This window comes from Lupinus angustifolius, chromosome LG03 (genome assembly GCF_001865875.1).
Source record: "Lupinus angustifolius cultivar Tanjil chromosome LG03, LupAngTanjil_v1.0, whole genome shotgun sequence".
Lineage (NCBI taxonomy): Eukaryota > Viridiplantae > Streptophyta > Magnoliopsida > Fabales > Fabaceae > Lupinus > Lupinus angustifolius.
The window spans coordinates 27,765,508-27,780,197 of NC_032011.1; the positions used below are offsets into that span (position 1 = coordinate 27,765,508).

Below are 14,690 nucleotides of genomic sequence, written 5' to 3' on the forward strand. Positions count from 1 at the left end.
TTGAATTTCGAACAAATACCGAATTGATTCAGTTCATTTTCACCGACCTAAACTTTGTCAACAACCTAAATTTTAGTTGACTTCAAAATAACCTAATAGCTTCTTAAAGTAAGCTTCAAACTTTTAGCTTCTCTAAAAAAATGTTTTTTAATAAAAAATACTTTACTATAACTTAATCAAGTCTATGAATCATATCATATAAAACTCAATAACATGCTTCAGATACTCTAATTCCTAATCCAATTTAGTAGCCTAATCTGGTGTAGGAATTTTGCTTAGCACACAAACTGTCACATATAGCTTCATCACTTGGAGCTAGACTGGCATAAACTTCTGCTCCTCTATTCAACCAGCCAACATTCTAGATGAGTCATGCTCTTCTAAACTATAAAAAAGCACGCGCAGTGCAGAAGCACCTTCTCTTAAAGAAGCCTAGATGGTAAATAAGAAATCTATATGTCAAAGAACACTGCAATGGTAATTGCAAAAAGGGTAACATTCAAAAAGAAGGGGATAGCCCATGGCAAGAGACTCCCATCTAGTGGGGTCTGGGAGGGTATATGTACACATCCTTACCCTCGCAAACGCGGAGAGGTTATTTCTAGGATTTGAACTCATGATCTTCATGTCACAAGGCTAACAACTTTAATATTGCGCCGAGGCTCTACCTCTAATTGGAGGGGGGTTGAGAGAAATATTAAAAATAAAATAAACCATAAAACCTTGTGCCTAGACAATCTGTTAAGTAAGCCTTCTAGCTGATATCATGTTAGTTTGACTGTTCTAGACCAGGGATAGATGTTGGGTGAAGTTTTGATTTGGTGTGAAGAGCTGCAGACTGCTTGAGGGACTTTGGCCTTGCTTCCTCCATCAAAGAACTTGGCTTCTTCTCAGGACCAAAATGTGCACCTTCTAAGTCATGTTCTGGTTTTCTCTTTACTTTCTTCTTTGCTAAACCACCATTCTCAATGTTGACATTATCGACGGAACTGCTTGAACTTTTCCTTGCTTTTTCTTGTTTTAGATCATTCATAGGACTGGGGACTTGAGCAGTAGTGCTCATATAAGAAACTGGCTTGTTCACTGGAGTAAAGTCATGACTGCTAGATTGTGAAGCTACTTTCTCTCGCGAGCTCTGCTGTGGAGGAATTGAACTAGTATCAGGTAGAACATTCTCCTCTGGCTTAGGTACCAACAATTTTTTCCTCTTCATTTTTTCCTGATCTTAGTAACACACAAGTAAACCAATGAGAATGAGATCTATTCAAGAGGATAATGTGCAGGCAAATATAAGATCATGCTTGGTATCTGTGAATAAAAGAGCCATCAGAAAGCTCTTCAACTTCCACCCATCTGATTCAATGGGCAACATGAATTCATGTAATTTGAATCATTCTACAGTTACAAATTAATTCATTCGATGTTTTTCCCGATCTTATGTGCATATAGAAATCATTTATAAACAAAATCCATGGAAAATACAAAGACAATTTCGTTCCTGAGTCGTGCCAAGTTGCATTGGAGAAAAGCAAATTTAGTTCCATATCTTATGATTGAAGTATCACTCATACACCATACTTAGACCCCCCTCATACGATCTTAGGCAGGATCTATGATCTTGACAACCTTGACTACCACCCCAAGAACGTGCAATGCATTTTAGGTATTTACAGTTAATGCCCATTCAGTTCTTTCCTTACCTTGGTTAAAATTCAGAACAAAGGAAGATTATTCTGCTTTAGAGAGAGGATAAGACCAGGATAATGTTTCACTAGCATTAAAAATCACTGTTCATAAAAGGAATACCTTGTGTTTGTTGTGCAGGGCTCTTCGCCTCTCTTTTGCCCTGCAAATTCCATGTTTGATCCCATGGTTGTCCATGCAACCAGTTGGCCATAATTCCGCAAGCTGAATAAGTCAATAAACTAGAAATTTCAATATATAAATGTATATGTTGTACATAATAATGCAAACATATATTGGAAACAACATAAACTACACATAATTACACTCATAAACATACATATTAAGTTATTAACTATTAAGTAGCACCAGTGCTCCTGAAAACAATGTGAAAATGTAGTCAACAAAATTCTACAAAGGTGAGAGTAATTAGCACCAATAAGTTCTCATAACAGATTGCAAGGCATTTTATTTTAGGTGTATTCTAAGGATAGAACAAGGGGTTTAATAATTCACAGCATAGTCCATCATGTTATTTTATATGTAAATGATGCCTAAGTTAAGCTTAAATGAGGGGGCAAAAAGAACCAAATCAAACTTAGAGAAGTGAAGTGAAGATTTCCAAAAACCAAATTGATCAAGTTTTTGGTCAACCAGAAAAAACACAAGACAAGGTACCCATTAACTCTGCTAAACCAATACTCACAGAGAGGTTTAGAAAAATTGAACTACCTCAGCATACAACTTTCTGATTTGCGGACCAGCACTTTCATCCAACCCCTACAGCAATTGCAAACAAGATTCAATAAGAAAGTTTTTTCACAAGCAGAATTTTTTAAATAAGTATTTATAGCTCAAATCTGTACATCGACAAAAAGGTCATAGAGATCACAAATCTTGTCCTCTAGTGTGGTGTCCATACTGAACTTGCTTTTACTAATTGCTTTTCCATCAGGGCCAAATTCTTGAAAATCGCCAGATGCTCCAGTTTTTTGCTGCTGCTATTATTCCCAACAAAAAAGCATCCCAGATTAAAAAAAAGATATAGAAAGGAAGCACAATTAAGTATCATAATTAGAAGCAATCAAATCCCTTTCCAGGAAAAAAGCTTCATTAGTAATATTGCCATAACTAGCACTCACAGAATAGCATTGGATCCATTAAAAAAAACCCAATAGAAAGAATGACACAAAATTTAGTGTGAAACTGTAAATTATGACAGGGGGAGCAAAAAATAGTAATGATGAACCAGCAAAGCCAGACAAAGATGGAGAACATGCAAAACATAAGGCTACCAAACTGACCATGAAAATAGCACAAGGTGCTGAAAGATACAAGAAACAAATTCATATGTTATCTTATGCAGTAATACTGTAGGCATTATGAGCTAATCAGAATCCAACTAGACTATAAATGAAAATGAAACACGTGTGAGACAGTTTACCAATCTAAGAAAAGGAATGTAATAGCAAGTGATTCTAAAATAAACCTTGGATTCCAAAGTCAGGGCCTGTACCCTAATCATGTCAACAACTTCCTTCTTTATCAGTTGAAACCTAACATCTTTCTCCTGCTTTACTGACAGACCTGTACTGATCATTTCTTTTAGATTTCTCTGTAGCAGGACAACATTGTATGAGAAAACAAGTAGTTGAAAACAAACAGAAAACCTAAATATAGATAAACTACAATGAAGAGAAAATTAGAAATAGAGAACACTTAGAAAAACTTTCAAGACTATGACATCAAAAGTAACCAAGGTATATTAGAGGCAGAACTTCTATTCCTCGAGAGAGAAGTTTTTTTGACATAAAATTTGGCAAAGTAATACTACATAGAGAAATAATACCTAAAGCCTCATGTGACATCATACTAAAGTAGTCAAACAAAAGAGAAAGAGAAAATGAAGCATTCTTTTGATCTTTTTAGAAAGTACAACACGTAATCCACAACCCGAAGTGTGAACTAAACATGCATGTGGTCAGGTCAAGAACATACTCAAAGCATATCTCTATTATTATTAAACCAAGTCCTAATAAATGAATGAATAAAAGTAGCAAAAAAGTGTACAGGTGCAGCAATGCAAGACAGGTGACTTGAAAGAAAGAGTGAAAGATGAGCATATTCAAGTATCAACTTCACACAGTGTCAGATAAATGAGTGGAAGAGAGAGAATGAAGTTAGAAAGTAAGACAGCTGAATGGATAGAGTTTATATTTAACAAGCTGAAATACCTTTAATGTCCTGAGCTGCATCAAGTGCCCAAGAATACTCATAAGACGGTTAAGTAACTCCGTCGATACTTTCCCTTGGCTTGCCTGCTGCAACAAAAACATACAGTTAAATAGCACAATCTTCAAAGCACTTCAATAAAGAATATAAATTTGTATTATATATCTCTAGAGTCTGGAAGCGCAAAATCAAGAAAGCAGCATTTGACAGTACCGCTAATCTAGCAACTTTAGCGAGCTTCAGCTTTATTTCTCTAGGCAACCTCCTTTTCACTGCCTGGGATGTAGTATCAGACTCCTGCTGTTCCATTGCAGGAGGCCTTGCTGTAGTATTATTCAAACGGAGAAAAAATATGAACACAAAACATGTCATTACCAACAAACTTCCCACATTCCCTATCTATGGGAAATGTGAACATGATCGTAATTTCAAAACTTACATTCTGCCACCATCTTCTCTAACTCGTGGATAGCCTTTTCAAGCGCTGAAGTTTTTGTCCTGACACTAGAACCATCTTTTTTGTGTGTGTATTCAGATTTCTGCATAACATTCTAACAAACTTGTCAGGCAGAGCTAATTGAATAGTTCCACGAATAGCATTCAATTTTACAACTTCCATCATCATTAGTCACAGTAATTGGAACAAATAAAAACTTACTGTTACTTGCATAGTAGACTTTTCCTCAGACAAGTTCAGATCTGGCAGTTCACGCATAACCTTTTTTTCTTTTGAATGAATAGTATTTTTCGAATCATTAATATTACTTGAGGACCTTCCAGGTTGGGAATTGGGATGTGCATGAGCACCTTGTTCATGGTATTTCTGATGAGATGCACCAAGAAATCCACTTGCATCTTTATATTTATCACTGATCTTCTTAGATTGAATAATTCCTGTCTTCTGCTTATCACCATCTTTTGCTTCTTTGACAGAACCGAGAACATCATCTTTTAATGCTTTCAAAGAGACGGAAAGGTCCAGTGTTGATTTAGTATCAGCAGTTTTCTTTTTTGAACTAATTCCATTTCCAGGGACATCAGATTTATTCTGAACTTTCAAGTCTTTGTAATATTCACCAGGTGCAACCAAATTCTGGGAGGAATAAGATGTATTCTTCCCCTTTAGAGAAGCAGTTTTTCCAGATGCTCGCCTGCTCCCTTTTACATGTTTATTAGATCCTTGATCATCATTATTTTCATCAGGATTCTTCAGTATATCTTTTCTGCGCCTTTTCTTTGGCTGCTGGTTAGGTAATACAGGAGGCTCATTTCTTGAAATATAGAGAAGAAAAAACAGAAAATCGGTAAGAATGATTTATAATGTGTTAAACTCAATTTATTTAGTTCAATCTTCAACCAAAAATATATACTCATAAAATCAGTACGGCATGTTTAAACAAGTGTCAAATACTCAAAGGAAAGACTGACTAGTTACAAGCCAGAAAAATAATGTCCAAAATGCTGTCAGGAGCTTAGAATCAGGAACACCAAGAAATAACTTAAAACAACACTGGAATATCGTATAATGACAAAGTACGTTGGTACGAATTTTAAAAAATGGAGTAACCAATGAATAATTTGAGCCAACAAAAACAGTGATTATTTAACAGAAAATACAATAATAATAGATAAACCTCGTCAATGAAATAAGATCAACAATTAAGTAACTTACAAAGGAAAAATAAAGGAATATATTCAAAGCTATTTTTTTAGAACAAAACAGAACTTACATGCGTTCCAATTTCCCCCTATTTACGAAGAACCCATCATGTTTTATTGCAGAATTGTCAACCTCGAAATATTCGTCCTGCATAATGAAAAGTTTAAGAATGTTAAAAAGTAACATAAAAGTCAATAGAGTCATAAATAATACTCACGTCAGCAATTAAAAAGTCAAAAAAGTCATACATAATTCAAAATCTAGGAAGTTAATTGTGGATAGTGGGATGCCCGCTACAGATAGGGGGAATTTTAAGTAATTTATAACCTAGAAATAGAAATACACAAAAAATACTAAAACACGCTAAATTATATGTTTATACCCGACACATATAAATACACAAATACACTAAAATGCTAAGAGTAAAGAGTATAAGTAATTTATACTCTTTAAGTTTTGACAAGTTGTGTTTGGCATTGCTGGGAGTGGGTGTGGCAGTGGGAGGTTGCGATGAGCCGATGAGGCCATGGTTGTGCAACTGCGAAGTGAGGGGAAGAAGCCTCACTTGAGAAATGGGTATGTGGGAGGTTGAGAACAGAGTGAGGGGAAGAAGCTTAGCCTAAAAGTGGGAATGGGAGGGAAAAAGTGCTTCGATGGAATGTGTAAAGTTTGCTTTGTGATTTGCTGCTAAACGTGTTCTGCTGCTGTTCAACGCGTTATATATGACGGAAAGAAGGAGAGGGTTAAATTACCAAAAAGCCAAAAACCTTGCAACTTATTAAAAAACAAGGGCAAAAAAGACTTTCCCCTTTACAATTAGGGTTCCACTTGCGGAAATGTTGGAGCAGGTACGGACCCGTGACAGTCACGTCAGCCATCCACTATTTCATCGTGTGGAAGGCACGAACTCCACCACTCCTCCACTACCCCACCGCTATCATGTGTGATTGACTGCCTAGTTCAAAAGAATATACAAAGATACGAACCAGCTCAGCATCATCAATAAAAGAGTCTTCTGTATCATATTGATCATCATGAACATCACGTATATCCTCCTCATCACTACTATCCTTACCCTGAAATGATTCAGCATCCCAGTTATTCACAACATAGAAGTTAAAAACTAATATATAAACACAAATCTACAACATAAACCAGTGACTTAAAACGTAACTCATGCCTTAAGGGTTACCGAGCATATATAGTAACAATCTTAGTACGCCGTTATGGTTACAATACATATATGGTAACAATCTCAGTACGCGACAAAGACATACCATATAGAGGCGTTCAATCTTCTCTATTACAGCACTGAAACGGTTCGGCTGAGAAGGATCCTTTTCTTCAACCTCAGCAGGTTGTCCCTAAAAAAAAAAACAAATCATGACCACGAATACAATTTCAAAATGACGATAAACTAAACGTCATGAAATCCTGTAGCACAAAGCAACCTGTAATGCAAGACCCAAAATTCATTCCAAAAACCATAACTAGAGCAATGCTAAGTTCATTTTAAAAATATCAAACAGTCAAAGCTGAAAATACTTCACCAATGGCTGTCTAGCTTGTGAACCAATATAGTACACAAAAATTTCAAAAAAAACATAGACTCCAAATATGGAAACCAGAATTAGTTTATTTTACGTTAAAAAAGTAATTTAAATTCAAACATTTGTAAGAGAGCTGTATGAAATTTCAAAATGACAAAAAACCAGAATCAATGAATTCTATACAACAACAATTCTGCAGCATAAAACAAAACAATCGTTTACTCCAGACCGAAAATTCAATCCAAAATCATACACACTGCCATGCTAAGTGAGAGTATCATGCTAAGCGAATCAACAATGTAGGCAGAAAATTTCAGAAAACACAGAGTTTGCATCAGAGACTAAAATGTGTCTACTCGGATCAGCTTATTTTACATTATAAAATAATTAAATAAAAACTTTCCTATATAAGATAAAAGAATAAGTGTACCCTAGAAACAAAGAAAATGAAACATTACTAGAAATAAAAACGTAGTGGGATGAGAAAAGAGGGTTCACCGGAGCGATTCTGGAATCGAGAGCATGGTGAACATGTGAAGGAGCTGAAGAAGAATTGGATCCATTATTATGATTACCATCGTTGTTCTTATTGTTATTAGCGTCTTTCATAAGCTTCTTCCACGACACTATTGTGGTCTCACCTTGCCGGAGCTCCACCGTGAAGATTTGCCGGTCGCCCTTTTTGACGAACGACGACGACGGAGGAGCTTTCTTCTCTTCCGCCATCGGAGAAAGGAAGAAGGTTTCAGAATTAGGGTGCGAGAAGAAGAAGAAGAAACATGGAATTTTGAATAGAGAGAGAAAAAATAACTGTTAAGCCCTAAGAATTATGGGATTATTATGAATAGAAAGAAAATTAATTCAGGGGAATTAATAGAACAAAAATAATATATAAGGAAATTAAAAAAAAATGGAAAATTGAGTTTTGTGTGTGGGGTGTTTTAAGTGCTGCAATTAGAGTTTGGTCCTAAATTTTTTGTAGGTTTGTTTCTTTTCAGAGAAAACCATGGAAGATGAAAAGGAAAGTGGGTCGGGTATGTTTCATACAAATAGGATTTGCAAGTACTTTATTTTTTTTTATTTTTAATGACAAATATATTATTTTATTATACTTATAAAGATAGATATATTATTACATATTAAATTTCCTTTAATGGAGAGGATCTATACTTGTTTCATACTACCAGTATTCATGGGTGAAATCTTTTTTTCATGTTAGTTGGGTTTTGAGTTTAATATATTGTAAGTATGCACTAATCAGTATAATGATTTATACACATATATGTTATCATCATTTATTATATTATTTTTTGAATAATCATTTGAAAATGATAATAAATAAAACTTAGTTAATAAATATAGTTTTTGAGGAGTGATCAATTTTATAGACATTTAATGATTTAGATATACTTATTAATTCAATCCATTAGATTTTTCTAGAATTGATAACTAGAATGAGGAGTAAGTGTGAATCCCTCCCCATATTTTTTTTTTCTCTTTAGTTTTTGGGTGAAAGGAATTGAGAGAGAACATTTCATAAGTTTTGTTTTCTTCACTTTGTTGATTGTTCTCAAACAAACAACTAGTAGATAGATAGATACAAACAACTAGTACAATCTTATTTAATCGAGTATGAAAACTGTGTTAGTTTTATTTGTTTTTAGATTTTAGAAAATAGTTTAGTTGATTAAGAAATCAATAATTATGATTATAATAACCTCATAATATGTTATGTATGTAATATGGTTAGGAAAATGTATTGGATGTGTTTTATATGTATTATGTTTTACCATGATGTAATTACATTATCACGTTCATTATCGATAACATTTTTATAAAGATGCAACAGATTAAATTTGCAAAAATGTTACATTATTTTCAAATTGCTTCCTATTTTAAAGATTTGTAAGGTAGGGTCTCAAATGATAGAGCTAGCTCTCCTAACTCTACAGATTTTTCTTCATTACTCAAACGAAACAGATAATTATAACTTAAATTTATCTTGGGTATATTTTAACAGATATTTATACCTTAAATTAACATTGTGTATATTTTAATATCTGAAGATAAACTGTATATATATATATATATATTCATATAAATGAATTAATTCAAATCTCACGTTTCTTCCATTCGTTCTGCATGCAAGTTCACGTTCTTATCCATTGTTTTTGTTATGTAGTGATTTGTTTAGTGGATGCAAGTATAAGAATCATGCCATAATTCAGGGGTGAGTGAAGACTATATAGTTCTAACTTACAAAACGGTACTTACCATCACATATTGACCAAAAGTCTACATCAAACGTGTCAATAATTTTGTAATGTTTCTTATACAAGCTTATGATGAGTAAATTATATTAATATCTTTGAGATTTTGTGATACAATACAAATTATCTCTTAATTTTTATACCTACATGAATGGATTTAAATTTATATATACACTTGCATGAGTGATGAGTATAATTTTTTTTTATGTAGAATGAGTATTGAGTGAAATTAAATAAAATTATAGAGGATGTCAATATAATTAACTCTTGATTAATTATACAGTGACTATAATAAATTGATTATTTTGTATTTTGTAACAAATGAAAATGAGTTATTTTATAATTAAGTATACTTTTACTCCCATGTGTAACTCATCTTTAATCATCTAGGAAATGATATCATGCAAATTAAATGGAGCTCACGTATATGCAAACATTGCACAATTATTTTTATCGTAAATATACATCACTAAATATATAAATGTATGTTATCTTTGATCAAGTGCTTGTTTCATGCACTTGGAGACTTTGAGTGATATAAAGTTTGATGAGTGTAGTTGTGTAGGTTTGGAGTGGAATGAGAGAAAGAAAGAGTGAGAGGAAGGATAAGGATTTGTAGAAAAATTAGTTGACAGAATATGGATAAGAATAATTTTGAGATTTTGAAAATTTTGGAATTTAAAATTATTATTTTATCTGAACTCAACTACCTTTAATAAAACCCATTACTAACATTATGTAGGCCCATTAAAAACATTTAGAAAATCCCATTCTTTACCAAGTTCAAAGACGTCTCATATTTTTAGGCCCAGTAGTAAAATGTTCATTTCTTTGGTTAATATCTCAAGTTTAATTTTTATAGATAAAAAACGTATTTAGTAAAAAGAGTTTTGTTCAATTAAATGACTATTTCAACTTGAGTAAAATTAGTTGGAGTTTAATATAAATAAATAGCATCCTAGACAAAAACAAAATATTCAAAAGCAACCTACAAATGGTATCATATGAATGAAATGAAACTTGGACATGTCTTACTAACTATTCTACATATTCCTCCATATCAGAGCTTCATACCTGAATATATTTAACAATTTTTTCTCTAAATGTAGGTAACGCACGCTAATTCGTTCACTCCCTTTTGAGTCTATCAAGTTTCAAGTATCGGCTAAATCATCGATTCTAATATTACTTGTTGGACCCATTTATGACCAATGGGTCTCCAACCAAAAGGGAGTCTCATTGTTACTGGGCAATGGGAATAGTGAAAAGTTACTCGCAAGTAAGATAACATAACTTGAACCAAAATTTTAAGACAATACTTTCATGAGTTTTTCCACTTAAAAACTTACACTCGTCCCTTACGCACACTTAAATATATCCAATAGTTTTAAATTTGTATAAAATATAGTATAAAAAGTCTTATATTGCTAATGATTAAAACATGTGATAGAGACGAAGACTATATATTAGGTTTAAGTTCCTTATTATATTTTGCATAAATTAGAAACATCATATTGGACCTTGAGCTAATGGTATTGAGTTGATGTACCCTAATTTGGTATGAAATAGTTTGTAATCCCAATCTCTAATAATATATTGATAATCACACAACACTCATAAGGATGTAGCCACAATCGGTGAATCTGATTAATAAACTCTATTTTCTTTTTTTCTTCCAATTTATTCTATATTCTTTATTTGATTAATGACAAATTAAACATTGTGTGATGGTTGTTTTTCTTGCATGCACCAACAAATCATGTTTATTTCTTTGCATACATTGTCTCTCAAATTAGTTCTATTTGGTCTAGTCTAATACAAGATTTTCTAATTATGTCTTCTACACATGTCTCAACCAACTTAAGACACATATACATATCCTAACTATCTAAGACTAAGACACATGTGAGCAATATCTAATACATTCATTTCCAATTATAATACAATTATTCACAACATTCCACTCATACCAGGAATATTCTTGTATATGTTATGTCAACTAGAATTTGACAACCACACAAAATTAATAAATGCTAGCCACCTTCAATTTTCTCTCTCAAAGTGCTATCCTAATGTTAAAATGTGATAAGAGCTATGAAAAGAAAGTTTCTTGATGAATCAAGAAGTGTATAAAAAAAATCTTGAAGAAGCTTAAAGAAAGAAGAATGAGAAACAAAAATTAATAATATTCTCATTGAATGAATTGAATTGATTGAATAAGAAGTGAGTCAATATGACTTATTTATACAAGAGAAAAGAATGAAAGAAAGCTTGTAAAGCAAGTAACTAACATAAACCTAACTTGCTAATTCCTCACTTTCTAACCAACTATCATCTTCCAAAATAACCTATCATATATCTTTAATATCCCCCTCAAGCTGGTGAGTGAAATTTTTTACTCTCCAGCTTGGAATTGATTTGAAGTAATAACAACGCTTAACCACTCATGACAGAAGCTATATCATCAAATGCTTAACCATCCATAGCAGAAGCTATATCTTTGCTTAGCCACTATCGACAGAAGGTACCCATCCAATGCTTAACCATCTATGATAGAAGTTATATTCGAGCTTAACCATCATGCACAGAAGCGAACCAACCATTGATGATGAAAGAGAGAGAACGGATCAGAATCTTGATCCTAATGAGATGCTTCTATGATGAATAAGAAATATGGGTAAATGATGAAGAATAAGAAAAGGATTTAATGTTGGTGCAGCGGAAGCGATCGTTGCGCAGCGTTGGCCACAAACAATCAAATAAAGGACATAAGAGTAAATAGAAGAGAACAAACAAGAGAATTTGTTAACGGTTTCAGCCAATTGTGCCTACATCATCGGGAGCGTTGAGTGGCTATCAAGATATTATTAGAGAATAAAGATTACAAACCCTAGCACACTCATGGGCCCACCTGAGGTGTTTCTATTTGGTGCTTATATCTGGTGCACATTATAACAAGGGAGCCGAGTCTAATATATAACATTAGTTACTCTACTCTATTCTAATACTAGACAATCTGTGACTAATACAATAACATATTTCAAGCATTCCCAACATTTAATCTTGTATATGACAAATTGATGATGAATGATGATAAATGTTGAATCTTGGAATAATGAAGCCATAATCGAAAACATTTCCTTGTAAAAGACCTCCTTGAACATAAGCAACCATATCTCGGGTGAAGATTAGTGATGGATCACTTCAACAAGGTAGTCCACCTACACCCCTTTGATTTACGCTATGATTATCACCATCCTTAGCCATAATGCAAGATTCCTCACTTTGATGATTGATGCATGACAACCATTCTTTCTTGAATCTTGGAACGATAAAAGCATAAGCGGAAGCAATCCAATAATTACGCTCTGATACCATGTTAAAATGTGGTAAGAACCATGAAAAGAAAGTTTCTTGATGAATCAAGAAATGTATAAAAGAAAGCTTGAAGAAGCTTAAAGAAAGAAGAATGAGAAACAAAGATTGGTAATATTCTCATTGAATGAATTGAATTGATTGAATAAGAAGTGAGTCAATATGACTTATTTATACAAGAGAAAAGAATGAAAAGAAAGCTTGTAAAGCAAGTAACTAACATAAACCTAACTTGTTAGTTCCTCACTTTCTAACCAACTATCATCTTCCAAAATAATCTATCATATATCTTTAATACTTACAACTATACTAGTGGCAATAACCAGCAAGTAGTAATTACAAAACAGGTCATGCTTTTGTTTCCACACATAACATGGATCTTTCCAGAAGCATTTTTAAAAAAAGGTATGACTTGGTGGAATACCATATTTTAGAAGTATAAATAAATATAGTAATTACATGTTTGATTTTCTGCAATATCACTTTGTAAAACTTAAATCACTTTTATGCAAATTTTAAATGAGAATCAATAATTATGACTGATATTTTTTAAAATGAAAATCAACCAGTATAACTGTTTTACTAGTATGATTATATAATTGATATAATTATTATATTCTACCAATATGTTGATAGGTTTTTCGGTTGGAAGGGTTTTCATAACTATGGCCGTTTGTGAGCATGTAAGCTGAGCCAACCCAATTTAGAATTCAAGTAAAGCAATTTTAAGGCTACACAATTATCCTATCAATAACAATAATTTAATGATGCGCAATTAAATTTTTGATCATATATACGAGGTTTAAGTTTTTTGTTTTTGTTTTTTATAGTAAGATAAATGTACGACTTCTTCAACAACAAATGAAGATATATGTATGAATTATTTTGAATCACGCTATATAGTATATATACGTAATTCCTGCGTGTAAACTTGATTAGGGTAAAATAACGTTAAAAAATAGTAATCGTCAACTTGGTTTTAATAAAATAGTGCCACCAAAACAGATATTAAATTGTAACATTATTGCTTTTTAAGCTCATCAAACTGTCATACAGCTGAAAATTAATTGTTTTTAGACATACAGATCAATAGGTTTTGTCTTACGTTTTTTTATACACTTGTCAATGAATAAGACGTAAAAATATTTTATAATATTAACAATATTGAACAAGGATCCTCTTCAGCAATGGAAATATAAATATTTTTTTTTTTCATGTTTACAACGATAAAAATTTAATTTCTGTTAGAGTAAAAGAAAAAAAACGAAGAAGAATGAGGAAGAAGAAGAATATGTAATCTGGTTACAGAGAAGAGAATGAGGATGAATTAGAGGAGTTTCTATTATTGGAAATTCAATATTATTAAAGTAGGTAATCAAAGCTATTTATAGTAAGCCTCTTGAAAACTAACTACCATAACTGATTTTTGAATTATAAACTAACATCCCCCCATAATGCAAAAATCAACTACATAGTACAACTTTACTATTGCTTTACTACTCCCATTCTATTGATCATTCTTTTTTATTGTGAATGCCCATCATCCTCAACTCTTTAAACCTTTCTGCCTTCAGAGCTTTGGTTATAATGTCTGTGATTTGTGCCTCATTGTTGTAGTGAACCAGCTCTATTTTTCCTTCTGCAACTTGTTGTCTCAAGTAGCGATACCTTGTTTCGATGTGCTTGCTTATGCCGTGAGAAATAGGGTTCTTTGCTAAGTTTATTGCAGACTTGTTGTCTATCAACAACACAATTCCATTCTCATCCTTCATATTGAGCTCCAACATGAGTGAACTTAGCCATGTGGCTTGACATGCTGTAGCATAGGCAGCTATGTATTCTGCTTCACAAGTTGATAATGCTACTACCTTTTGTTTCTTAGAACACCATGAGATTGGGGCGCCTCCCATTAGGAATATA

At 32.8% G+C, this 14,690-nt stretch overlaps 1 protein-coding gene across 10 annotated transcripts; it reads right to left on the reverse strand.

Annotated features, from left to right (window-relative positions):
- On the reverse strand, positions 437-8,002 carry LOC109344320 (ubinuclein-1-like). 10 transcript variants are annotated; one of them, XM_019583048.1, is made up of 13 exons: positions 7,624-8,002; positions 6,853-6,939; positions 6,562-6,651; positions 5,646-5,722; positions 4,574-5,186; positions 4,355-4,466; positions 4,129-4,238; positions 3,918-4,004; positions 3,173-3,298; positions 2,550-2,684; positions 2,416-2,463; positions 1,807-1,908; positions 437-1,219 (listed from the first exon to the last, which is right to left on the reverse strand). In XM_019583048.1, the coding sequence occupies exons 1-13, from the start codon at positions 7,849-7,851 to the stop codon at positions 770-772; spliced, it is 2,265 nt and encodes a 754-aa protein (XP_019438593.1). In that variant the 5' UTR covers positions 7,852-8,002; the 3' UTR covers positions 437-769. The 10 variants fall into 10 exon arrangements, with proteins under 10 accessions (XP_019438593.1, XP_019438597.1, XP_019438596.1 ...); XM_019583052.1 differs by having other exon boundaries at positions 437-1,225; positions 2,550-2,681; positions 3,200-3,298; positions 7,624-8,001; XM_019583051.1 differs by having other exon boundaries at positions 437-1,225; positions 3,200-3,298; positions 7,624-8,001.

Coding starts and splice junctions, on each gene's coding strand:
- LOC109344320 (XM_019583044.1), bottom strand. CDS start 7,851: ATGGCGGAAGAGAAGAAAGCTCCTCCGTCGTCGTCGTTCGTCAAAAAG. Junction 3,299..3,917: donor TGCAGCTCAGGACATTAAAG/GTATTTCAGCTT, acceptor GTCCTGCTACAG/AGAAATCTAAAAGAAATGAT. Junction 2,685..3,172: donor CCCTGACTTTGGAATCCAAG/GTTTATTTTAGA, acceptor TGGGAATAATAG/CAGCAGCAAAAAACTGGAGC.